The sequence below is a fragment of the Gorilla gorilla genome, chromosome X, assembly GCF_029281585.2.
Source record: "Gorilla gorilla gorilla isolate KB3781 chromosome X, NHGRI_mGorGor1-v2.1_pri, whole genome shotgun sequence".
NCBI lineage: Eukaryota > Metazoa > Chordata > Mammalia > Primates > Hominidae > Gorilla > Gorilla gorilla.
Genome location: NC_073247.2, coordinates 121,192,853 through 121,219,162, shown reverse-complemented (window position 1 = coordinate 121,219,162; position 26,310 = coordinate 121,192,853). Strand labels below are relative to the sequence as shown.

At 38.7% G+C, this 26,310-nt stretch overlaps 1 protein-coding gene across 1 annotated transcript in view; it reads left to right on the top strand.

Moving 5' to 3' along the window:
• The window catches only part of GUCY2F (guanylate cyclase 2F, retinal), a 109,595-nt gene that overhangs the window by 18,283 nt on the left and 65,002 nt on the right, over positions 1–26,310 (top strand). Inside the window, exons 4-7 of the mRNA XM_004064696.5 lie at positions 9,976–10,330; positions 11,728–11,812; positions 15,671–15,767; positions 22,358–22,489. Coding sequence (XP_004064744.3) covers positions 9,976–10,330; positions 11,728–11,812; positions 15,671–15,767; positions 22,358–22,489 — 669 coding nt within the window. The remainder of the gene's footprint in view (positions 1–9,975; positions 10,331–11,727; positions 11,813–15,670; positions 15,768–22,357; positions 22,490–26,310) is intronic.

Here is a 26,310-nt window from a genome sequence, read left to right as displayed (position 1 = left end):
GTGGAAATGTCCAGAGGTGAAAGTAGAGACTGTCTTTCCCTTGTGTCTCTTTTTAAGAGTGAGGAAATCGGCCGGGCACGGTGGCTCACGCCTGTAATCCCAGCACTTTGGGATGCTGAGGCGGGCAGATCACGAGGTCAGGAGATCGAGACCATCCTGGCTAACACGGTGAAACCCCATCTCTACTAAAAATACAAAAAGCCAGGAGTGGTGGCGGGCGCCTGTAGTCCCAGCTACTCGGGAGGCTGAGGCAGGAGAATGGCGTGAACCCAGGAGGCAGAGCTTGCAGTGAGCGGAGATGGCGCCACTGCACTCCAGCCTGGGCAACAGAGCAAGACTCCATCTCCAAAAAAAAAAAAAAAAAAAAAAAAAGAGTGAGGAAATCTTTCCCAGAATCTCCCCAAGTAGACTTCTTCCCATACCTTGTTTGTCACGATTGTGTCCCATGCCCATGCCTAAACCAATAATCTGGAAGGAGGAATGTGACAACTGTGATTGAAAAGTGTGAACAAAATATATAGCTGCTGGAAAAATGTGAACAAAATTGAGATTCTGTTAGCAAGAAAGAAGACTGTTAGGTAGGCAGTTGATTGTGTCTGATATTCATATTCTTTTTTATCTGTCTTTTATTTCATCATTCTGTGGGCTGCTTCTCTGTCTGAATAGTGATTCAAATGAAATTTAGGTTTATGTATCTCTTTCTGCTCGGAGGATTTATATCAAATATTTTGCTGATTCTTGTTCTAATAAAAAAATTAATAACAGATATTAACAATGCTGGATTTGGACTTTATTGTTACTGATAAGTTTATAATAAGTACTACTGTCTTTTAGGAGACACACACATGCACACACACACACATAACTGAAAACAACTGGTCAGTTTAGTCAAGAATTGCAAAACTCAAATTGCTAAAAATGGTCGGTCAAACCAGTTGTTTGATGTGTTTATAGGCAAGCAACAAGATGGTAACGTTTTGTACTTTTTAGCCAATGATATGGCATCACATAGATACAATTAAAGTCAAATTTCTATTTTAATCAAACGATCAAAGGAAGGAAGGAGAGGGTGTATGTGTGTGTGTGTGTGCACATGTATGTATGTGTATGTATATTGTTCATATATATGAACAGGTATTTTGATATAAAAACTCAGACCTTCTTCTCTTGATATTTGTGTCAATCCTTTTGAGCTTGTGGAAAACATAAGGTAATTAAGGCAAAAAAAAGACGCCATTAGCTTGGTTGCTAGGCAGCCTGCACTCTGCTTTACACAAGGAAATAGAATAGCTACAACAAAGAATCCAGAGCTTATGAAAAAGCCTGTTTGGATGCATTTGTACCCCTCAGTTTGCAGGTGCCCAGTCTGGACCTTCATAACTGAAGAATGATAAAAGGGTGAGATAATTATCTTCATGTCTCTGATAAACAAAACCCCAATTTTCCTTAAATTATCTTGCTCAAAGGTACTTTAGAAGGAAGCCAGTATAGCAGAAACTGCATATGTTAAGCTCTCACTTTTACTAGCTGTGTGCCCTTCGGCAAGTTACTTAGACATTTGAGTCTCAGTTTCTCCATGTGTAAAATGGGTTAGTGAGCTATATCTTCTAGGACTACTGTGAAAATTAAACAAAGTAACATGTAAAAAGTGACTATCAGAGTGCCTGGCTCACAGCTACCTTTCTTTCCACTTTTTCTCCTTTGAGGCTAGGATGACCTTATTGATTGGTGGTGACCTAGCATCTAAGTTACAATCTTTAGCTTCCTACTCTCTTGAAGTTTTCTGATTACTGGCAGAGAGTCTCTCAATATTTCCAGCTTTCAAAATTATAAATGGCATATTCTCAGATCAAGTTATGTAGTTTGATATTTGCCTATCCCTGGGCTTCTGTTGTTTGTTCCCTATTTGGTCAACAGGTCAACAACTATTTATTGAGCACCTGTGATGTGCTAGGCAATATGTTGAACCCAAGATAGAACACTATACAAGACAGACAGGGTTTCTAGCAATGGTATGTTAGAGCCAGTCCAGAAAAGTTGATTCTGTGCATCTTTTCCCAGCTCTCCATTCAGTGACATCAATTGGTAGCTTGAAATCAGGCATGATAGTAGTAGTTACACCGCAGAAACAAGCAAATGCTACAAATAAGAGTTTTTTTTTTCCCTCTCCATATAGCTGTTGTCAAACACTTACTAGCACATCACTCATTGCCACCCTTATAGACCTTAGATTTTAGTGAGAGAGACAGATAATAAATGGTTAAGCAAATGCATTAACAAGATGGCTGTATTTATCCCTTGCCCAATAACTTTCAATGAAATAGAGATTTCTATGTACAAGGAGCATTGCCTACAGCAGTGGTCTGCAACATCTCTTAATTTGTACCTTTGCTTCTTTAACAAGTAAAAAATGAAATGAACAAAAAGCTATCAAAGCGATACAAACACATAGTTTTAAAAGTCAAGAAATGCGAAAAGGTTTATATCAATAACAAAGCAGTCTATAAGGCCTCCTTTCTTCCCTTCATCAGAAGCAACCACTTTCATATTTTTTTAGCTCTTTATTCTGGTATTTACTTCTATGTTTCTAAATGCTATGCTGCTACTGGTGACTCTCGATTAATCAATTTTGAGCATTATTTGTTGTATTTCTATTATAGTTGAGGAGCACTCTTAGTCTTTTTGTACTTCCTTACTCTCCTTTAAACCTTAAATATGGTTATGTCCCAATTTATAGTTAAATCCATATTTAGTATTTTTAACATAGTAACTATGTAAATATCATTTATTGCTAATCCACATGAAATAATATGGTTATAATTCTTGTCACATGTAACTTCATTTTTACCGGGGTTAATAATTACTTCGATTTTTAATTTGTTTACCTTAATTTGAATGTCTAAGTCTTTCCATACTTTCTGATAAGGCTGTAAAATCCTGTCAAAACAATTTTATGCATAGTAAAGCCTATTAAATACCTTATGAATTTCATTTGTTTTTGCTGGGGCTCTCTGTCTTCCTATTCCAATCTAAACATTTTGCTCCCTAAGGCTGCTGCACAGCTATTAATATTACGCTAGTTTTCTATTTTCATAATTCTTAAATGTCTCTTTCTTTCTCTTCTCTGCAGGATCTATGTTTTATGAATCTCATGACCTATATTCTTGGTTTAATCTGTCATTTTTTGTGGAGCACATCCTGTAGTAGCTTTTTACAGGAGGTAAATTTTTGAGATTTTGCATGTCCGAAAAGTCATTATTTCATCTTCACTATTGATTGATAGTTTGAATGAGTATACAAATCTAGGGTAGAAATCATTTTCCCTCAGTCCTTTGAAGACATGTCACATTGTCTTCCAATTTCCACTGTTGGTGTTGAGAACACCAATGTCATTCTTATTCCTAATCTTTTGATACAACCTATTTCCATTCCTCTTTGTCCTCTCAGAAACTTTTAAAATGTTCTCTTTATTTCTGATGCTATGAAATTTCATGATGATGTATGAGTCTTTGACACATAATATGCTGTATTGGTGGAGCCTTTCAATCTAGAAGCTGATTCCTTCTGAGAAATTTTCTTCTATTGTTTATTTGATAATTTCTTCAACAACATTGTCTTTCTTCTCTCTGGAAATACTATAAGATATATAAGATATAAGATGTCCTTGGTTGATCTTTTAATTGTCTTATTATTTATCTTATATGGTCCATATTTTTGTTTTTAGTTTTCCTTTCTGGGAGTTTCTCATCTTTGTGTTCTAACACTTTTACTAATTCTTAAGAATGATTTAGTTATATTTTTAATTTCCAAGAGTTCATTCTTGTTGTTATCAATATAGTATTTTTCCTATTTTCTTGAGGTACTCATTACAGTTTTTTTGAAGTTTTCTTCTGCTCTCTATTTTATCCGTTTTTTCCTCAGTTCCTAATTTTTCATGTTTTTATTTCATGTTGAAAGTTTTCCTTAGATGTCTGCAGATTTGAAGGTTTATGTGCATGATGGATATGTTGACAAGTGGGCTTCAGTACAGGGCAATTGGCTAAACAGTTGCTTTTTGTTTGCTTCTTTTGGTCAATATCTGTAGGCCTTGGCTCTTGAGCTAGTCTTTTTCTTCAGAGAAGAGTCTTCTAATCTTCTTGGGAGTCATAATCATAGCTGTCAGTATTCCGGAAGCAATGTTGGGAGGAGACTGGGATTCTCACCATTAAGCATGAAAACTTTAACTTCATCACTGTTTTTTTGTGCTCCACCTCATTTCCAACTTCCTTTTCGTCTAGTGCCCCAGCTCTGGAGCTGCTCTGAATCAATTTAATCTGTTTCCTATAGACGTCTGCACCTCCTGGTAGAGGTGGGTATGGGGGATGTCTACATGTTTATTACACAGACATTCAAAGAGCTCTCGCTCTTTTAGTGTTTGGCCTCACCTTCACTTCTACAGTACTTGGTGGTTGTAATTACTCTTTCCAGGATTCTTAAGGGGCAGATCTGCTTGTTGCTTATCAGTAATTCCCTCTGCAAGGACTTAGGTTTGACTGTTCTCCTCTTTGCTAAATCAGTTGCCATGTTTGTAGCAACTTTTTATTTTCAGATTCTGTGGTACAGGGTTACAGATGTTTCCTAATACCATTAGATATGGAGATTTAGTGTTTCTGTTCCTTGTTCTCTTTGTTTGAGAGTGATGTTTGAGAGGAGAAAGAGAGTGAAGTAAAAAAAAATCTTGATTTCATTATTTTTAATCAGGAAGTCTATGGAAAGTCATGAAGGAAAAAATAAGTCACAAAAGGGTGCATGTGATATTATTTTACTGGTGAGTTCACCAAAGCCTATTAATGAAGTTAGTAAGTATTTATTAAGCTCAGATTTAATATGAAGGTTAAGATCATGGGTTTTGAAGGCAGACTGCCTTAAGTTTACTTAAGCTCTCCACGTCTTCTTTTCCTCATTTTTAAAATTGAAAATAACAGTAGTACCTAACTAACAGGGTTCTTGTGAGGATTAAATGAATTAACACACTAAATAGTTTGCCTGGCACCTGATAACCCCTCAATTAATGTTAGCCATTATTATTATTAAAGTTGTGGTTATTATTATTATTGTGGGTCAGGCACTCTGCAGGGGATATAATAGAGATCAAAATAGAAATGAGATCTTTCCCCCAATGAAGGAGAACAGTTTTTCCATTTCAGGTGCTAAGGAAATTGGATCTAAAATTGGGACTCTAGTACTTCTTGGTCACCAGTTCAAAACTAGGACAAGGGACTTGAACATTATACTTTCAGGATAATGTTACCAGAGCCCTGTGCTCCTCTTCTGAAATACAAATAATAGCAGCTGTTGTATATTCAGTGTTTACTCTGTACCAGGTCGTTTACATAAATGATCCAATGGGATCCTCAGACAACACCTACAAATTAGATATTAATATCTACATTTTGTGGTTGAGGAAACTAAGGCTCAAGGTAACTTGCTCAAGGTCATACAGCTGGGAAGTGGCAGAGCTGGGATTCCAACCCAAGTCTGCTACCAGATCCTGATCATTTAACCACACATTAGGCTTGTTGTGTTTTATTCCACTGTGCTAATAATATCTAATGCCAATGCTTTACTCAGGCAAAGTAACATTGCTAAGTGACTAATACTTTGATTTGAATAGATTTATTGAATTGTTTTTCTGTAATATAGGAGGTACTAGGGCCTTATGAGGACCTGTGAAAAGAGAACAATAAATCAGAATAGAGAGATCTGAGGGGTGGGGACACCAGTGATGAACTTCTTAATTTAGTCTCAGGATGATTGGGCAAGGATTATAACTTTGTACCTTTATATTTTGGCCAAATTAGAATTCTGAATTAGGGTTTGATGCCTACATTCTTCCTTTTCATTGTATTCCCAATGCTTGTTTTCAGTTAAATTCTATTGGCCACAAATGTATATGGCTGGAACACACATTTTGGATATTTTTCCAAATGTACAGTTATTTGATTAAGCAAAGGAAATCCTCAGGATTTCTTAGAAAGCTTGGGGACCTTATGCTCTTTATTGCTATTGTTTTCTATTACCCTAAATATGGGTGCCTGGCAGGGGAATTCTAGGCTGCAGCAGATGTGGTTAGGACTGGAACATTCCAGAATGGGGCCCACCAAACAAGGTTGTCAGAAAAGGTTGCCTGCAGCTCACAGTGGCTAAGATTGTCTTTCTACCCCATTCTATACAAAATAAGGGTTTTGTGTTGATGTGCATCACATCAAACACATTGGTGTTTTATCCATCTCTTGACTATGCCCAAGGGTTGAGATCATGCATTATTGGAGGTACTGCCTTTAATAACAAGAATTCAATTATCCTTTGGTTTCTTGATCTGTGCATGTGCCTGACTTTTTGTTCAAAATTGATGTGCCATTTTGTCCTTCAAGTGATGGCTTTTCAAGCTAGGCATGTTTTAATGTACACTTCTGAGGATAAAATTCTTTGGAAGGCGGTTTTGTGTCTTCTCAGACATAGTAAATCTGAACTGATGGTAGTCAACTTAAAAACAGCATGAACCATTATACTGAACAAATTCATATATTACTGTTCCTGATCCAGACCTTATTCTCTTGGATAAAAACTTTAAAAGCCTCAGGTAGAGCTATCTAAAGTAACAGAATAAAAACCAATGATATGTTTTAATTATCATTCATAATTAATTCTTTCAGGTTCAGGTCTATACAGTAGGCAAAAACAATGGGCTTAGTCACCAGTGGTCTCACCATTTTGGACTGTGATGTCAACAAGGTCATCTCTCTGACAGAAGTTCCCACCAATTCTGTCTTACTTTTTTGGAGCTGTAGTGAGAAGCTGGATAGAGGCCTGTAGAGAATGCCTCTTCTTCCTGTGTTCCACCCTTTACCTTTTCTCTTTCTTGTTATTTGTGGCAAGTGCAACTAGAGACCTTTTGTGAGTGATGCTAACATTGTGTGCCCTTGATGTATGGGAAGAGGCAATTCCCTTTGCTGAAGGGCACCATGGGTGAAGCAGGAACTCAAACCAACTACAGCACAACTCCAAGGCCTTGAAGTGACAGTGGACCATTGTGACAGCCCCTCTTTTGCAAGTCAATGCTGTTGCTATAGCTATGCTATAAGTCTCTCTACCATACTTTTGTGGCTGTGAGTACATGTGTTGTCTAGGCTAGAGAATCCTGAAGAACAGGCTTCAGGTTTCAGTCATCTTGGGGAGTTTCTGTCAGTCAGCTCCAATGGGTCAATCAGAGCACAAAGACCAGCACAGCCTGGCCAGCTGAAAACCCAGTGTGTTGGATCAACTCAGAGGTGGGAATGTTGTTTTTGAGTTTTAATCTTCACTTTTGGCTGTAGGTAGATGCAGTTTCTTTCTCAGAAGGCTCTGTGCCTTTCAAAACAGAACACTAGCATTCTGTTTGCTTTCAGGAGCTTGCTGCCCTGTGTGTGTGTGTGTGTGTGTGTGTGTGTGTGTGTGTGTGTGTGTTTTCACTTATTTGTTTTACTAGTATTGATTTTATACTCCACTTTCCATCCTTCACTTATTGTCATAACCTACCAAAGCCCCCAGAAAACAGTCAGGGTTTTGCAGAAATTACAAAGACAATCAAATAGAGCATCCAAGAATGTCAGGAGAGGGAATTAGTGAAAACCTCTTAAGGGAGCTCAGCATGTGCTAGGCAACTAACTGTGGATACCTTGGTGGCAGCACATGCCATCCATTCATGATCTATTTCTACAGAGCACATCTTGAGACAGGGTGATGAAGGAAGATCACTGGAATAAAACCCGCTGGAGACTGAGGTATTGATTTCTGCTCTGCTAGTAGTTAACTCTGTTATGTGGGGCAAGGCTTTTGGCCTGAACAACTAGAAGAAGGGAGTAGCTATTAACATAGACTGACAAGACTAGTTGTAGATGGATCAGGAGGATTTGGGGTGAATATCATGAGTTCAACATTGGGTATGTTGATTTTTAACATCCAAGTGGAGATATAAAAGTAGGCCATTGACTACATCAATCTGGAATTTAGGATATAGGTCTGAATTGGAAGTATGAATCTGAGAGTTATGGCATAGATCTAGTACTTAAGGCCATGAGAGCAAAAGAGATCACCAAGGAAGTTAGTGTGGACAGAGAAGAGGACCAAGGACTGAGCTGTGGGGCACTCCAACATGAAGAGAGAGGTCAGCGAGATGAAGAACCCTTAAACAGGCTATAAAAATGTCTACAAGCTAAATTTTGTCCCTGAACTATACCAAGTATTAGGAATTTTCACAGGAGTTCAGAGCCAGAAGGGACCACAGGGGACATATATTCCAATCAAGAATGCTAAACTAAGAAACAGGAGACCTGGATTTTACTCCTTATTTTATGCTCAGGTAGGTGAACTTGACAGGTCATGTAACTTCTCTGTGTCTCCCTTTCTTACCTATAAAGTAAGACAGTTAGACAAGATGACTTCTAAAGTTTAGACATTCATGATTCTGTATTCTCATTTCACAGAGGAAGAAATGGAAGCACAGAGAAAGCTGATAAATGACTTTCTCAAACATTCTGGCATTAGGCACTGATCACAGGACAGGGTATCATCTTCTATACTGATGTCTTAAAATCCTGCATGCATATTAGAGTCTTTGAGGGGCTTTTAATAATGCTGATTACTGGGGTATCAAACTAAAAGCATCTCTTTTTGTTGGTCTGGGTTCGGTTTGGCATTGCTATTTTTGACACTCTTCAGGTAATTCTAATGTGCAGCTGGTGTTGAAAACTCCCACTCTACATTAACAAGACATGGCAGTGTCTTGCTATCTGCTACACCTCTCTGCATCTTGACTTTTATTTCTAATAAAAAATGATTCACTCAATTTTAAGCCCTTTTTTTTCACATGAAGGTTGTTACAGGAGCTTAGCTTTCTAGATCTTGTGAAACCAAAGTAGCAAGTATCAGCTTTCCCTGATGCTCAGTAAAATGGCATGACCATAGCTTTCTTGAACTCCATCCTAGAAGTGAAGTGACATGGAAAACCATGAAGCCATGGCCGCGTGTGTGAGGGGCCATGTCGGGAGAGGTACAGAGAAGGGAGGAATTGTTTGCTCATCCTCTCTACCTTTTTGGAAAAAAAGATACAAGATTTTATCCAAAAATAAACTTACAAGGTTAATGGGCAGTGCATCTGGGCATAGTATACAAAAACATTGTTGCTTTTACCATATTTATTTAGCAGGCATAGTTATGCTATCCACCTTAGCAGTCTTACTGTTTTAAAGTGGCTTCTTGTTGAAGCTTTGCCACTTTGCACACCAATAGGTTTTCTGACTAAAATTCACATTCTCTATACTCTACAAACTTTGGCTCTAGATAGCTGGGTGCATATGTGTCAGGGTGGATGTCTGTGTGTGCATACATGTGTGTATGTGTAGGTATGTGTTTAAAACTGAATTCTAATATTCACTTTCTCTGGGGAGCATGTGTCTAGAAAAATAGCCATTTTGAACTAAGACAGGATACAGACATGGACTGTGGAGACACATTATTTACAGTCTTTCCACACACACCTACAACTCTAGTAGTGCCAGCAAAATGATTTTACCATGCATAGTGCACCAGTAATTAACCTGGCATATTTCCTTTGAACTCCCCTTGTCTATTCTATACTTGTTTTCTTAAGTGCCCTTTATAATTCTAAATCATTTTCTTAGTTTAGGAGCATAAAAATATATTGTGTATGACTTGGTTTGCTCATAAAATTGTCATATTTGATATATTTAAAGATGTGACAGCCTGGGGGAAAAAAACAGAAAAATTCAGGGGAGAAACCAAGCAAGTCCTTAGAAACAATTTTTTTCCTCTGGGTCTTCATAGCTCTACTTCACTCAGATGTGCAGACCATAATAATGAACACAGGCTTGGAATATACTCTGAGATCGCTCTAGGGCGACCAGGGCTCAAGATAATTGTAATTTTTAAAAATAGGTTTCACCGTTGTTTGGAACCATCTACAATTCAATTTACTTTATCGCACAAGCCATGAATAATGCTATGAAAGAAAATGGACAGGCTGGTGCTGCCAGCCTGGTTCAGCATTCCAGAAACATGCAGTTCTATGGATTCAACCAGTTGATGAGGACAGATTCAAATGGAAATGGAATTTCAGAATATGTAATCCTGGACACCAACTTGAAAGAATGGGAACTCCATAGCACCTACACTGTGGACATGGAAATGGAACTGCTACGTTTCGGAGGGACCCCTATTCACTTCCCTGGTGGCAGGCCCCCTAGAGCAGATGCAAAATGCTGGTTTGCAGAAGGGAAGATCTGCCATGGAGGTAAGGAATGGAAAATCACTAGTAGTCAATTTGGCTCAGCTTGGGTTACAAGGGAACCTCTTTAGGAGAAGGCATATTTTAATATTGAAACACTCATAAAATCAGTCATTTGCATTCGAGTGACATACACTTCTTGGCACTCTATCTAGTTAATTTAAAATAATAAGAACAATGAGAGGTACTTTGCAGCCTTGCATAACCATCCACAACTTAAAAGCCTCCCCACCACTCTTTTCAAAAAGAATCCCACTCTTTCCCAAAGAGCTTACTCTAAAAAGAGGAAGACATTAGCCTTCTTCTTGCTCTTTTGTAGGCTATGACCTACGATTGTTTCTCCTGCTTTCAAGGTCCCCTATCCATCCCTTGATGTTTCCAAATCCTGCCAATCAGGTCCTACCACAGAAATACCGTATCTATACTCTCTCCTCTCTGAACTCCCATTGAAGTAAAAGTCTGTACCTCACAGCTTAGCACAAAATTGCTTTTCAATTGTTTCTTGTGTACTGATTGTCTCTCCACTTCCACTCCCAAATATATTGCTTGTTGAGGGTGGGGACCATAGCTAATAATTTTTATGCTGCCCAACTGCCCAACACAGTAGGTATCCAGTAAATACTTGCAGTTTGATTGACTGGTGGAACTCCTCTAGCTTGTGGAAGAGCGGAAACTTTGTCCAGTCTCTCAGAGCCAGAGGGGATCGTTGGAAGGACCCATATTGTTATTATGCAACTGTATACCATACACTTTTAAAACCAAATGCATCTATTTGAAAGGGGCTTTGATTTCTACTTTGCTTTAACATGATATACCCAACTACCTCTTTACTCACATCATATTTCCCTAAAAAATCTTACTAATCTATCCAAATATTTAGATTTTATGGAGACTAATTTACATTCTGATGAAAACACTAATTATCAAAACCAGACTTACCCTCACCCTTGAAGGAGAAGTACCACGTTTTTCATCTATAACTAATATGGGCTCAGGTGAATTAAAAAGGCCTTTTATTTTATGAAGGCAAGATAATACTTAACTTTCACAGGTGAGATAACATATTTATTCTCAAGAACTCTATTGCTGTCCAACTTAAATTAAGGTACTCAAAGTTTTCCATTTGTGGACTCTTTCCTCCAAAGAAACACTCTGGTCAGCCTTAATTCATGTGATTTGTTATTGTCAGAGTGGTTAGTGGTTTTGCTTCAGAACAGTGAAATTGCTTTCTGTGTCCATAAAGTCAACAAGACAGACTGTGCTGAGAAAAAATGGAATTAGGTTAGGTAGATGTGGCTTGATATTAGAGTCACCAGAAAACATGAGGAGTCACTCTGTGGTGCCCTTTATTTACTGCCTCTCTCTGATAATGCCATTCTTCCTCTTCCTCTCACTCTCTGCAGGCATCGACCCTGCCTTTGCCATGATGGTCTGCCTTACTTTGCTTATAGCCCTGCTGTCTATTAATGGATTTGCTTACTTTATAAGGTACATTTTTTGTTATTTTTGTATATAAAAAATACAAGCCCATATTAGCCTTGTTAATACTGATTTCCAGGAAGTCCTGTTTCAGTACAATTGCCTCATTACATGACCCACTGATTTTCTTTTTTCCACAGTGGTTTACCATTCCTACAGGCCCCATTTAGAGTGAAGTGTTTTCATGATGCCAAGAATAACTTCCTCAGCTGTGTTGTCAGTGTTGTTGCCTGTGAATAGATCTGGCTCTCAACACAATGGTGAAATAAGAGAACTAGTACTTTAGGGCCTGTCTACTCCCTATCGTTGTTCTCCTTTCTCCTAGCAGAGTCTCCTATAACCATCTCCTTGCCCAAATGATATGTGATGATAGGGAATGGAATTGAGATATTTTAATGAATTCCAAGAATTAGGCAGATTTTGCTAGAATCCAAGCTCTAGCAATAATGATATGAACTCATAGGATTATAATGGGGATTAAGTAAACTAAAATAAGTAAAGCACCTAGAACAATATGTGACTCATAGTAGGTGCTCAATAAATGGTAAAATCTCAACCCCTTCCCAGACACAAGGAACTCTCTTGCTGATTGTTGGAAGCTCAGGATCTTCACTTTGATACTCATGCCTTTTGTCCAGGGTATCACATTCTAGATTTCTACCATCTTGCTTCCTTGGGAAAAAGTTATCCTGTCTAATCATCAACATCTTTATTATCATCAAGTTTTGTCTTCCTCTCTCAGATCCCTTAGTACATGATCAAATAATCTAATGAGCTACTTCAGAATCAGGGATAAGTGGCTGAAGATGGCCTAACATGACACCTCTTTCCTATAAACTTTGCATTTTAACACTTGGACCCTCTCCATACTGGAACAATTGGGGGAAAGTGAAAAATAAAATAAATTATAACCATCCCATTTTCCCATTGCCACCCTGCAAACCACATCATTTTCACCTCTTAGTAAGGGCGGTCCTGACAACAGTATGTCATGGATTGGTAGGGAATGGAGTGAGGCTGTTTTGGTGAGTTGTAAGAAAAAATTTCTATAGTGTATTAAATAGCTGTGTGACCTTGGGTAAGCCCCCTAACCTTTCTTGGCCGGAATTTTCTTATTTGCGCAATGAAGAAATTGGATTAGATGATGTTTAAGAGCCCTCCCAGCTCTGATATTTTAATAAGTCTGGGAAATCCTGGATTGAAACCATAACAGGTGTTACTCTTAGTGTTTAAAATGTTGGCATAGCTGTGAAAACTTCTATTATCCAATTTCCCCAGTATTAGAAATTTGATAAAGTCACACAGAGTCGTAGGTAGCTTATGAATTGTTAAAACACTTGATAAAGACACTAGTTCAAAGGAAGTTTTTCTTTTAATTTCTGTAACTGGGACATATTCCTGCTAAGAACAGAAATTTAATATCTTTAACTTAGCTGCTGCCAAAGAATAAAGTATTTAATTAACATCATTAGATTCTTAGCAAAAATAAACTCTATCCAATCAAAAAGCTTCCCTCTCTAGAGAGATTTGAGGAGTGACAGACTCTGTCTACCTAATGCCAAAACATCCCATGGCAATGTGGGAAATGGAATCACTCAGCTGTTTATGTTACTGGTCAACCCCCGCAACTGACAGTTTTCACTGGTCTTTCCCACTGTATGGACTGGTTCTTTGGGCTTTGAGTGAGCCTAGTCTGCAATTCTTGGAAAAGGAAGGAAAAAAGAAAAGAAAAAAACAGTGGGGAGGGGTTTGTTTGAAGCTTGTGGGCTGAAGGGCAAAGATTAGAGAGGAAAATTATTGGAGAGGGACATGATTAGAGAGGAAAATTATTGGAGAGGAAAATAATGAGTTTGAGACAATTCGTACTTCAAATGGTCACAGAAAACTCAGAGATGGGAAAGAGGTACATCATTTCCCAGACTCACTTGGTCCTTGGTTCTTCAGCTAACAAAGCACAAAAGATGCCCCCTCTTTGCTGCCTTCCTCCCTCTCTCTGCCCACCACGGCTGCAATCAGAAGAGCTGAGCGGCTGATGAGATTCTGTAATAGATGGTGATTACTTGCAGGAGAGTAACTCTCTGTTCCTTCCTTTTCTGTATGTTTTGATTGTTTAAGTTTTTTTTCAGAAAGAAAGACATGCAAAGAACCCAACCACCCCAAAACAAAGGATTCTTTGAACTCCTCCTTTCTCTCTACTCCTCTGGAACCAGATTGCATCGCCTTTCTATAAAGCTCTCCCGTGCTTTGTTATACTAATGATGATAATGATAATAATGATCCCTCATACTTTCATAATGCTTTATGCTTTTCAGAGCACTTTCACATACATTATCTGATTTGATTTTCAAAACAACTCTATAAAGCAGGTAATGCAAGGACTGTTATCCTGCTAGATAGATGAGGACACTGAGCCATGAAGAGGATAAATTATTTATCCAAGGTCACCTGGACCTGGCTAATTAATGGCAGAATCTGCACCACACCCCAGGTCTCTGGATTGGGAGTCCAGTTTGCTTTCTACTAGAGTGTACTCTGTAGCATGATTATTTTTACAGGTGTGCCTGTTTTAAGACAATTCACCACACATATGAAACAGATCAGTTAGGGAGTGATGCTTTACTTTGCAAAAAGATTCATGTGCTCTACCCAAGAATCCACTACAGGGCTCTTTTAATTTTCTCTGCAGGGCAGCAGCTCCCACAGTGATAAGGGACATATTTGTTGGCAGACAATTAGAAACACGTTAATTGTTTGTTTACAAACCAGTGGAATCACTGAGAAAAACTGAGTTGCTGATACTTAAAGCTACAGTGACATTGTAAACTTCTCCTTAAAGCAACTTGACGAAGCATTTTGATTCAGTGGTTGTTTTCTCCACCATGGCTCTTGGCTTTAACACATTCCACAGAGTAACCATTATGGGGTTATGGAAAAAGCAAAGCCAAATTGTAGCTGTCAGAGCCCCCAAGACAAAACAACAAAACGAGCATACCGACTAATCAAGATTCCCTCCAGGTCTTCAAGTTACCCAGTCAGACCTACCTGACTGCGTGAATACACATCATAAACTCCTATATGTCTAGTAATTGACCTGTAGAAAATAATTACATTCACTACAAATTAATGGGCATGTTTAGAGAGAATCAGGTTTAAACTGTGTCTGTAATGCTCAGACAAGAGACCAATTCAGTAAAAGAAAAAAACTCAGTCAGCCTACTTGTTTGGAATCATGTAGATAAAGCAACCAACTGACTGAATTTTTCCACTTTTCAACCTGTTGCTTTGGCAACACATAGATGCAACTTTACAAGACAAGTGTCTTATGGGCAGAAATCTGGGCCCACAGCCAGGGAGTAAGGATTCAAGTTCCAGCTCTGCCTCAGGCTAGGAGATCTCATGCCAATTTGCTCAATTTTGTTTTGTTTCTCTAATGTGTTTTTGTCTATAAAATGGAGATTAATGATTCTTGGCCCTGGTATTATTAGGATAAATACTATGGCATATGAGAAAGGGTGTTGAGTTCCTTAAATGTATTCAGAGGTGTTGTTTTGAATGTGTCCTTGATGTGGGATCACCATTTTATTAGCCTGAGATACCATTCCCATGCAGAGCCTTCGTACCTCTCTTTTGGTGCCTCTTCAAGAGCATTTTAATTTTTCTTTTTTGGTCTTTGTAACTGCAAGTTGTGCGGGCCAGGGTTGCTTCCTTCTTTTCCTGTGGGTACTATGGTAAAAATCCATGTGTGATTATCCTCCCAATTACCTTGCATACCTTGTATATTCTTTAAGTGCTATCTTAGGGCAAATTAACCCTGGCTTTGCCGAAACATCGAGTCCCGGTGACCCTCTGATTTCATGTTTGTTTTAGGCGTCGTATAAATAAAATCCAGTTGATCAAAGGACCCAATAGAATTCTACTGACTTTGGAGGATGTAACGTTTATCAATCCCCACTTTGGCAGTAAGGTAAGGAGTATCCTCTTCTTTTGCTGCCCTGTCCAATATGGTAGCCACAAGCCACAAATAATTACTCAGCACTTGACGTTGGCTAGTCTGAATTGTGATGTGCTATAAGAGTAAAGTACTCAGTGGGTTTAGAAAACAGTATAAAAATATGTAAAATATCTTATTAAATTTTAAAAAAATATTTAAAAAATTAAAAATGTTAATTAAATGTCAAAATTAAATATTTTAGATATATTGGGTTAAAGTATATTATTAAAGTTAATTTTACCTGTTTATTTATTTATTTATTTTTTATTATACTTTAAGTTCTAGGGTACATGTGCATAATGTGCAGGTTTGTTACATATGTATACATGTGCCATGATGGTGTGCTGCACCCATTAACTCGTCATTTACATTAGGTATATCTCCTAAAGCTATCCCTCCCCCCTCCCCCCACCCCACGACAGGCCCTGGTGTGTGGTGTTCCCCACCCTGTGTCCAAGTGTTCTCACTGTTCAGTTCCCACCTATGAGTGAGATAATGCCATGTTTGGTTTTCTGTCCTTGCGATAGTTTGCCGAGAATGATGGTTTCCAGCTTCATCCATGTCCCTACAAAGGACACGAACTCATCATTTTTTATGGCTGCATAGTATTCCATGGGGTATATGTGCCACATTTTCTTAATCCAGTCTATCGTTGATGGACATTTGGGTTGGTTCCAAGTCTTTGCTATTGTGAATAGTGCCGCAATAAACATACGTGTGCATGTGTCTTTATAGTAGCATGATTTATAATCCTTTGGGTATATACCCAGTAATGGGATGGCTGGGTCAAATGGTATTTCTAGTTCTAGATCCTTGAGGAATCGCCACACTGTCTCCCACAATGGTAGAACTAGTTTACATCCCACCAACAGTGTAAAAGTGTTCCTATTTCTCCACATCCTCTCCAGCACCTGTTGTTTCCTGACTTTTTAATGATCACCATTCTAACTGGTGTGAGATGGTATCTCATTGTGGTTTTGATTTGCATTTCTCTGATGGCTAGTGATGATGAGCATTTTTTCATGTGCCTGTTGGCTGCATAAATGTCTTCTTTTGAGAAGTGTCTGTTCATATCCTTCTCCCAGTTTTTGATGGGATTGTTTCATTTTTTCTTGTAAATTTGTTTAAGTTCTTTGTAGATTCTGGATATTACCCCTTTGTCAGATGGGTAGACTGCAAAAATTTTCTCCCATTCTGTAGGTTGCCTGTTCACTCTGATGGTAGTTTCTTTTGCTGTGCAGAAGCTCTTTAGTTTAATTAGATCCCATTTGTGTATTTTGGCTTTTGTTGCCATTGCTTGTGGTGTTTTAGACATGAAGTCCTTACCCATGCCTACGTCCTGAATGGTATTGCTTAGGTTTTCTTCTAGGGTTTTTATGGTTTTAGGTCTGACATTTAAGTCTTTAATCCATATTGAATTGATTTTTGTATAAGGGGTAAGGAAGGGATCCAGTTTCAGCTTTCTACATATGGCTAGCCAGTTCTCCCCGTACCATTTATTAAATAGGGAATCCTTTCCCCATTTCTTGATTTTGTCAGGTTTGTCAAAGATCAGATGGCTGTAGATGTGTAGTATTATTTCTGAGGGCTCTGTTCTGTTCCATTGGTCTATATCTCTGTTTTGGTACCAGTACCATGCTGTTTTGGTTACTGTAGCCTTGTAGTATAGTTTGAAGTCAGGTAGCGTGATGCCCCCAGCTTTGTTCTTTTGGCTTAGCATTGTCTTGGCAATGCGGGGTCTTTTTTGGTTCCATATGAATTTTAAAGTAGTTTTTTCCAATTCTGTGAAGAAAGTCATCGGTAGCTTGATGGGGATGGCACTGAATCTATAAATTACCTTGGGCAGTATGGCCATTTTCATGATATTGATTCTTCTTATTCATGAGCATGGAATGTTCTTCCATTTGTTTGTATCCTCTTTTATTTCGTTGAGCAGTGGTTTGTAATTCTCCTTGAAAAGGTCCTTCACATCCCTTGTAAGTTGGATTCCTAGGTATTTTATTCTCTTTGAAACAATTGTGAATGGGAGTTCACTCATGATTTGGCTCTCTGTTTGTCTGTTATTGGTGTATAAGAATGCTTGTGATTTTTGTACATTGATTTTGTATCCTGAGACTTTGCTGAAGTTCCTTATCAGCTTAAGGAGATTTTGGGCTGAGATGATGGGGTTTTCTAAATACACAATCATGTCATCTGCAAACAGGGACAATTTGACTTCCTCTTTTCCTAACTGAATACCGTTTATTTCTTTCTCCTGCCTGATTGCCCTGGACAGAACTTCCAACACTATGTTGAATAGGAGTGGTGAGAGAGGGCATCCCTGTCTTGTGCCAGTTTTCAAAGGGAGTGCTTCCAGTTTTTGCCCATTCAGCATGATATTGGCTGTGGGTTTGTCATAAATAGCTCTTATTATTTTGAGATATGTCCCAAACCAAATCCAGCAGCACATCAAAAAGCTTATCCACCATGATCAAATGGACTTCATCCCTGGGATACCTGTTTCCTTTTGTTTATTAATTGTGACTACTAGAAAACTTAAAATTACATATATGGCTCATGTTACACTTTTATTAAATAGTGCAGCCTTAGAACACTGTTGTGGAAGTGAATGCAGTGCACTTTGAGCAATAGTTTAGCTTTGACTTTATGTAGTTCTTTGTTTATTTGGACTCAACATTTGATGGCTATTTCTTCAAGGGCAACAATATATTTTTTAAAATGTTAGCCTGACATAATGCTTATAATATAGTAGGTGCTTGTGAAGGTTTGGTGAATTAATCAACTAGTGAAAGAGTTGGATTTCACCAAAAGGTCTTCTCTGGTTGTGATTGTAATGTAATTGGTGTTCTTCATTAAAGGTGTGCCACTATGTCCTACCCCTGGGGCTAGGCCTTGTGAAAGATGACATGTACTCCCAGATTTCAAGAGGATTACAGTAAAGTTAGAGAGACAAATCATACCACGCAAGAGAGACAGTGAGCACCATGTTGTACGAAGAAACTAGAATGTGGTAGGACTTCAGAGGAGGCATATCAGTGGAGGGAGGCTTTTCAGAAACTCAGCACAAAAACTGAGTCTTAATGAAGGAATGATAGGGTTTATTTAGGTCACAAACTGGTAACCACCTTTGTTTCGCCCTCACAGTTATTTTTTAAAAAGCCAGAATTTTGAAATTGTGAAATTACATATAAAAATCTGGATTTCTGAGTTTTCTGTAAAAGTTTTAAGATCTGTCAACCTTGGATCTCATCATGACAATTGGCTATAACTCAGTAGTAGTTGCGTTTTGTGGAAAAGGCATGTTCTTTGCAGTTTGATACAATTCCCACCACTCTATATTGTCTTATACTCAGCATATTTCACGTCTTTATATTACCTGTCTGGCCCCATAGGCGAGGTGTCCTAGGCAGAGGAAACAGTATAAACAGAAGCTTGGAGAAGAGAATATGTAGGGAAGAGTACTGTCAAAGCTAGCTAGTGTGTCTTCTTGTGCTAGTATATGTGGCCACGGTAAAGACACTAGTCTGTAATTTATAGTATGGTAGTGGATGTAGGAAGAGTATACAAATACATTATGTTGTCTTCATGTGCCGTTTACTCTTGCTACACAACTGTGCCAGATTTGAGAATTAATTGTTGTCTCAGTGACCAAACTGCTCTTCTGCCTGAATGTGAAATTGAAAGGTATATTTAATTAGTTGGCTGGGTGAGAATGGATTTACATGGTACTACCCTGAGCAGTTGGAGTCAAATTAATTGTTCAGCTGTTTGATTTAATTTTCAATTATAACCCTAATTCTTACTTGTTTAAATCATCAGATCTTTTTGTAAGGTTAATATTGTGTTCCTGGAAACATATTGCTGAAAGCCAAAACTGTCACTGTGGCTGAAGCCTACACTCCACCCTTGTGACATAAAAATTTGTTGATACTAGTCCCCATTTTTGGAGACACCAAAGGACCCTAGGACTCATGGTAGTGGAATTTGTCTGGATTTGCCGTACTCAACATGCCCTGTATAAAATGTCCTGCCTTAAGTAGAAAGTATAGATGTTAAAATACAAGCTACGAAGCAATCCTAATATATAACCCAATACTAAGAAAAAAGTATTCACTTTTGTGACAGGATGTTTTATCGAGAAATGGATGTTTAGTAGTAAAAGTAGATGACTAGAAGTTATTGTCTAAATGTAGCAAAATATAGTAAAGTTTCAGTCAAAAGCAATAAACTTATTTGTAAAATCCCCACTTCTTTGGTGGTATCCATGTCAAAATGACAGTTCATATCAATTGCCTAGATGTTTTAGCTCTAACATATCAAAATGATACACATAGCTCAATTTTGGATTGAATGAGGCTTTTATTTGTATAGGCTTTGCAATAGTCCAGTGTAGTCTATAAGACCTCCACCTATGCCTCCTCTTTTTTATACTGGGACATAAACCATATTTGGGTGACTAAAGCATACCAGGCCTCACAAAATTACCATAAGTAGCTGAGCAGTGCTACCTTCAGGTAAACAAAGTACCTAGGGCTTTAAAATCTTGCTCACCATGATAGTTTTTTTTCACTTGTGCATAAATTTTGACATGAGAATAAAAAGTCATCACTTTTTACCATATGAGTGAGAAAAATGAATAGTAAGAGGGCTGTTACTGTTACTAAGGGATTGGTATACTGTTATAAGGGATGGGTAGCCTTATAGTAGGGAATGTTCTTTTGTAAATAAAAAAAAATAAATTGTTTTATTTCATTTTTTTTTTTTTTACTATTTTGGCCAAGGTGGAAAAGGATGGCATTACCCTAGAAGAACATAGCTCTTGGCCTCCAGATCCCTTTTGGCATTTGGCTTGTATCGGAGGTTCTGATGGGAAAAGATAGGGGAAGCATACATTTTCCTTAATTGCTGTGTAGTCACAAACTTGCAGCTGGCTGTGCCTAATCAGTCAAGAAGCCAAGCCAAGAATTCCATCCAAATGGAATGTCTGAAAGTGTAAACTCTTAGTGAATATAAAATTAATTCCGTCTAGAAAAATTGGCAGGTTAGGAGAAGTCAGGTTAGGAAAGGAAGTTTTTAGAAGAAAATGAATCTGAAGTCAAAATGTGTGTGGATTTTGGCAATTCTCTCACTTTCTCCTTTGCCCTTCATGGAGAGGTCTATATCTCAATATACAGATCTAGGTACTCCTGCTGAGATATGAAAATAAAGAATGAAAGGGAAGTAGATTCCTCCCTGACCTTGCTCTGTTGGGGAGTGTTCAGGTTGATACAGGGGTTATGTGAAGAGTCAAGTTTTACATCTTGTCTGAATTTTGAGCTGTTGAGATTTCAGCACATTGGGGGCTGGGTAGAGTTTACCACTGTCTTGGAACTTTGTGATAGTCTTCATAGAAGGAGCTTAACTCTGGGCTAACTCAGGTGTAATCTTTAGTCGATCAAAGACTACTAAGGTGTAATCTTTAGTTGATCAAAGACTATTAAGGGGTAGAGTGTTGGGAAGTAGTTCAGATTAATTTTTATTGGCAAGCAAAGTAAAATAAAGCATAATGTAGTTGTAGAGAGAGCACAGGACTAGAAAATATAATACCAAGATTCTTGTCCCAGTCCCGATGTACCTCTCTAGGTCTTTGTTTCCTAATTATAAAATAAGGATGTTGGAGTTGAGGGTGGGGGCACTCCTAGACAATACCAAAAGGTAACGGCTAGCTCTGGATTGCTTTAATTCTAAGAAAGGCACATCTGGAGGTATGGAGAATATGAGGAACCTGTTGAATTATATGTCTTCATGTGAAATAAGTCTACTGGTTCAATTGAAGATACAGAGGTTCAATTTTAAAGGTTAACACAGATTGCAGGTAACTCTTCCTCTTGTCATTCAACTGTGCAGTTCCGAGCCCTTTCCTACCAGACTTATGTGTGCAAGTTCAAAAATCAAGGAATAGAGAATGTGACCTATTTAAGCATCAGACTCATAAATTATATATAGGCATGTGATCTGCTCACTCTCTACTATTATTGCTTTCTGGGATACCCTCTGCCGTTAATCTTATCTGCACAAAGAAGGATGCCATTCAGCATAGTATCACAAAAAGAGCCACTCCTGAGAGTCAGCAAGGTGGGATGCTGTCTTAGGTCTGCTATAGATTTTTTTTAAATGTCAGATTTTTACAAACAATAATCTTGTAACTAAATAATTGACTAGCTATATGATATTAGGAAACTTATTTCATCTTTTTTTTTTGGTCTTACTTTTTTGTCTATAAAGTGAGGGTCCCAGATTAAATTATGACCGGCATTCTTTCTTGCCCCCATCTGTATTTTAATCCTCTCTAGGAGGTGGAAGCACCTTTATAATTTTTTGGTGCTACATGGTGGTTAAACAAGGTACCAACCCTGAACTGAAAAAAAAAAGTTCAGAAGGATAGGGAAAATGAATCAATCTCATGTTTACAGGGTTCAACTCATATGGTTATTTTCTTAGGAATAAAAAAGAAAATTCAGATAAGCTCTGTGCCAAATCATGAGTATTTTGGTCATAACTTTTCTTTCCTAATCATTTCATAGAGAGGAAGTCGTGCCAGTGTAAGCTTCCAGATTACCTCAGAGGTCCAAAGTGGGAGGTCCCCAAGACTCTCCTTTTCTTCAGGGAGTCTAACTCCAGCTACCTATGAAAACTCCAACATAGCGATTTATGAGGTAAGATATTCAACAGCTGTCTAATCTACTGCTTTCTTGGATTTTAAAATGAGGCAATGATTTAGTAATTAGTCTTTGGGTAAAAATACTGGGGCTTTTGGCAAGTCTTCCCAGTTTGGTGTCTGTGTTTGCTTATGGACTTGTTTGGTTGACATTCTTGGCAATTATTTTCCTCAGCAACAAATCTACTTATTTACAACTTCACTGATCTTTCAACTCCATGTATTTACTATGCATGTAGAAAAAAGTTCTTGAGACCCAAACATTTAAATGTGTCTGTCACTCCAGAAGATATATAGATAACAATAGAAGAAATGACTCCCTGAGTCTATTGTTTGTAATGAGATGTCTAGAGACATGCGTGTTCATGGCAGGGTTTGGGGTACCCTTCTCTTCAAATTCTAGTTGTTCTTCCTGTACTTGTTATCCTCTGATACTGAGACTTTAAAATTTATTCAGTTATTTATTTTTCTTCACCTGTTCTGCCTCTTGGAGTAACAGGTTACTTTCTGCTGCTGAAAATAGAAATCCTTTTTATTCCACTGAGGTTTCTGTCTTTCAAGCTTTAAGAGGCCACCCTGTACCACCTGATCTAAGATACTAGAATTTGGCAACCAGAACAAATCTTGCATCAGAGAGATGAACTGTTTCTTCTCAGCAGGAATGAGTTAAGCAGGGGGTAAAAGGGAAACTAGACTGCCTTTCTGTTCCTTCTAAGTGAGGCCTTCTCAGTGTGGTTTCCTTGTTTTGTTTGAAGATACTCCCAAGAGCAGCAAACACTCTCAACTTCAACAGTAACTACAAAGAAAGTCCAAAACAGGACAGAATGAGTTTTTAGATTGTCAACCACATTGGATTTTTCAAGTGAATACTCTTCTCCATTAGATAAATAATTGACAGGGACCTTACTATGGTTTGAATGTGTCCCTCTCAAAATTCAGGTGTTGAAACTTAATGGCCAATGTGATGGTATAAAGAGATGGGGCCTTTAGAAGGTGATTAGGCCATGAAGGCTCCTCTCTCATCAATGGAATTAAAACCCTTATAGAAGAGGATTCATGCAGTGTTTGGCTAATTTGCCCTTCTACCTTCTGCTCTGGGAGGACACAGCATTCCTCCCTTCTGGAGGGTGCAGCAACAAGGCACCATCTTGGTAGCAGAGAGCAGCCCTCACTAGACAACCAAACCTGTTGGCACCTTGATCTTGGATATCCCATCCTTCAGAACTGTAAAAAATAATTTTCTGATCTTTATAAATTACCCAATACTAACAGACTAAGACAGAAATTGGTACCAGAGCAGTGGGTTGTTACAAAAAAATATCTAAAACTGTGGAAGTGGCTTTGGAACTGGGTAACGGGGAGAGGCTGGAACACTTTTGAAGGGAATGCTGGAAAAAGTCTTGATTGCTGTGAGTGGAGTGCTAAGGGAAATTCTGGTGAGGATTTGGAAGAAGAGATGAACTGTATGGAAAGCCTGATTCTTCTTAGAGATTACTTAAGTGGTCGTGAACAGAATGACCACATTGGTAAAAATATGTACATTAAAGACCATTTTGAGGAAGTCTTGGATGGAAATGAGGAACGAAGTTGGAAAAGAAGCCATTCTTTTTATAAATTGGCAAAGAACTTGGCTGAATTATGACCATGTTCTAGGACCCTGTGGAATGTAGAATTCATGAGCAATGAATGAGGATTTTTGGTGGAAGAAATCTCTAGGCAGCAAAGCATTCAGGGTGCTGAATAGCTTAACTGCTTATAGTAAGATGCAAAAAGTGAGAAATGACTTAAAGACAGAATGTATTTAAAAAAAAAACAAGGGAAACGGAACATACAGAGTTGTAAAATTCTCAGCCTTGCCATGTGAAGAATGAAAAAGTATGTTTAGGAGAGGAAACCAAGAGTGCGACAAAAAAAAAGTTTGATAAGGAGATTGGTATGGATAGAAGGAAGCCAGATGCTATTCATCAAGATGACAGGAGAATGGGAGAATGACCCCAAAGACATTTTAGGGATCTTCAAAGCTGTCATGTCCATTACAGGCCCAGAGTGCTGGGGCCTTGAGGGTCAAACTGGTTTCAAAGTAGAGACCCAGGACACTGATGCGGTCCAGGGCACCTGTGAGATCCCAGGGCTTGCCGCCTGGGGCTGATTCAAATCTCTGCTTCCCATATTTCAGTGCAGGGCTCTTTGGCCTTCCCAGTTGTGACTCAGCTGGTCCAAGGTGTGGCTTGGCCTACTGCTCTGGAAGATGCAAGCCATAAATCTTGGTAGTATCCACGCGGTGCCAACTTTGCAGGCTCTCAGAGTGCAAGAGGTATGGAGGCATGGATACACCCATCTAGATTTCAAAGGATGTCTTGTACAGCTTCAGGACCCAGGCACAGACTTGCCACAGGGGCAGGGCCACTGCAGAGAGTCCCCATTAGAACAATACCCAGTGGAATTTTGGGGTCTGCGCCACCACAAAGAGTCCTCACTAGGGCAATACTCAGCAGAACTGTGGAGTCAGGGCCACCACAAAGATCCTCCACTAGTACAATGCTTAGTGGGGCTTTGGGACATGGCCACCCTTGACACCCCAGACCTGTAAAGCCACCAGAATGCAATGCCAGTCTGGGAGAGCTGCAGTCATACTGGCTCCAACCTGTGAGAGCTGTGGCATGGGTTGCACCCAGCTAAGCCATGAAGGTGGAATCCACTGGGGCCTTGGGGGCCCAACACCCACCCCAGTGTGTCTGGGAATTGGAACATGGAGTCAAAGATTATTCTCAAGACTTAAGACCTAATGTTGTTTGTTTTGTTGGATTTTGGACTTACTTTGGACGTGTTACCTCTTTCTTCTTGCCTACTTCTCATTTTTGGAATAGAAATGTTTATCTTGTGCATATCCCACCATTGTATTTCGGAAGCACATGATTTGTCTGATTTCACAGATTGATGTGATGATATTAAGATGTGAGGACATTAAGAGGTAATTAGGCCACAAGGGCTTCTCCTTTGTGAATGACATTAAGGCTCTTATAAAAGAGGCTAATGCAGCCTTCAGCTAGCTTGCTATTCTGTATTCTGCCATGCGAAGACATAGTGTTCCTCCTCTTGGGAGAGGATGCAGCAACAAGGCATCATCTTGAAAGCAGACAACAGACCTCACCAGACCACCATACCTGCTGGTACCTTGATCTTGGACATCCCAGCCTCCAGAACTGTGAGAAATATATTCCTCTCTTTATAAATTACCCAGTCATAGGAATTCTGTTATAGCAGCACAAATGGACTATAGGCCTTCAACACCAACATTGGCATGGTGTATGTTTGTTCAGTCTATGTGAGGGCTTTCACTTAAATTAGTGGCAGGAAACCTCTGGATCTTGCCTTGGACTTAATTCAATCAAAGAGGAGAACTGCTTCAAATGTAAACTTGAGGTATTGGGGAATTGTCAGCTCTACTCTCTCAAAGACCTAAGATAGGGTAATCAGATGGCTTTTGAATGTCAAATGGAATGAGCTGATGGCTTTAGAAACGTATTGACACCTCTGGGATTCTGAAGTAAATCTCCATAACCTTGGTTTTTATCTGTAAAATGAAGGGTTGAACTAAGTTCTCAATCTTGGTTGCTTACTGGAATCTCCTTGGGGAAATTTAAGAAATACCTGCTCCCAGGCTCCACCCTCAGCAATTCTGATTCAGCTGGCATGAGGTGGGGCCAGGTATTGGTATTTTTTTAAAGTTCTCTCATATGTGCAGCCTGGGTTGAGAATTGCTGGTCTAACAGACCTCTAAGGCCTTTTCTGGCTGAATATGCTATCATTCTCTGATTC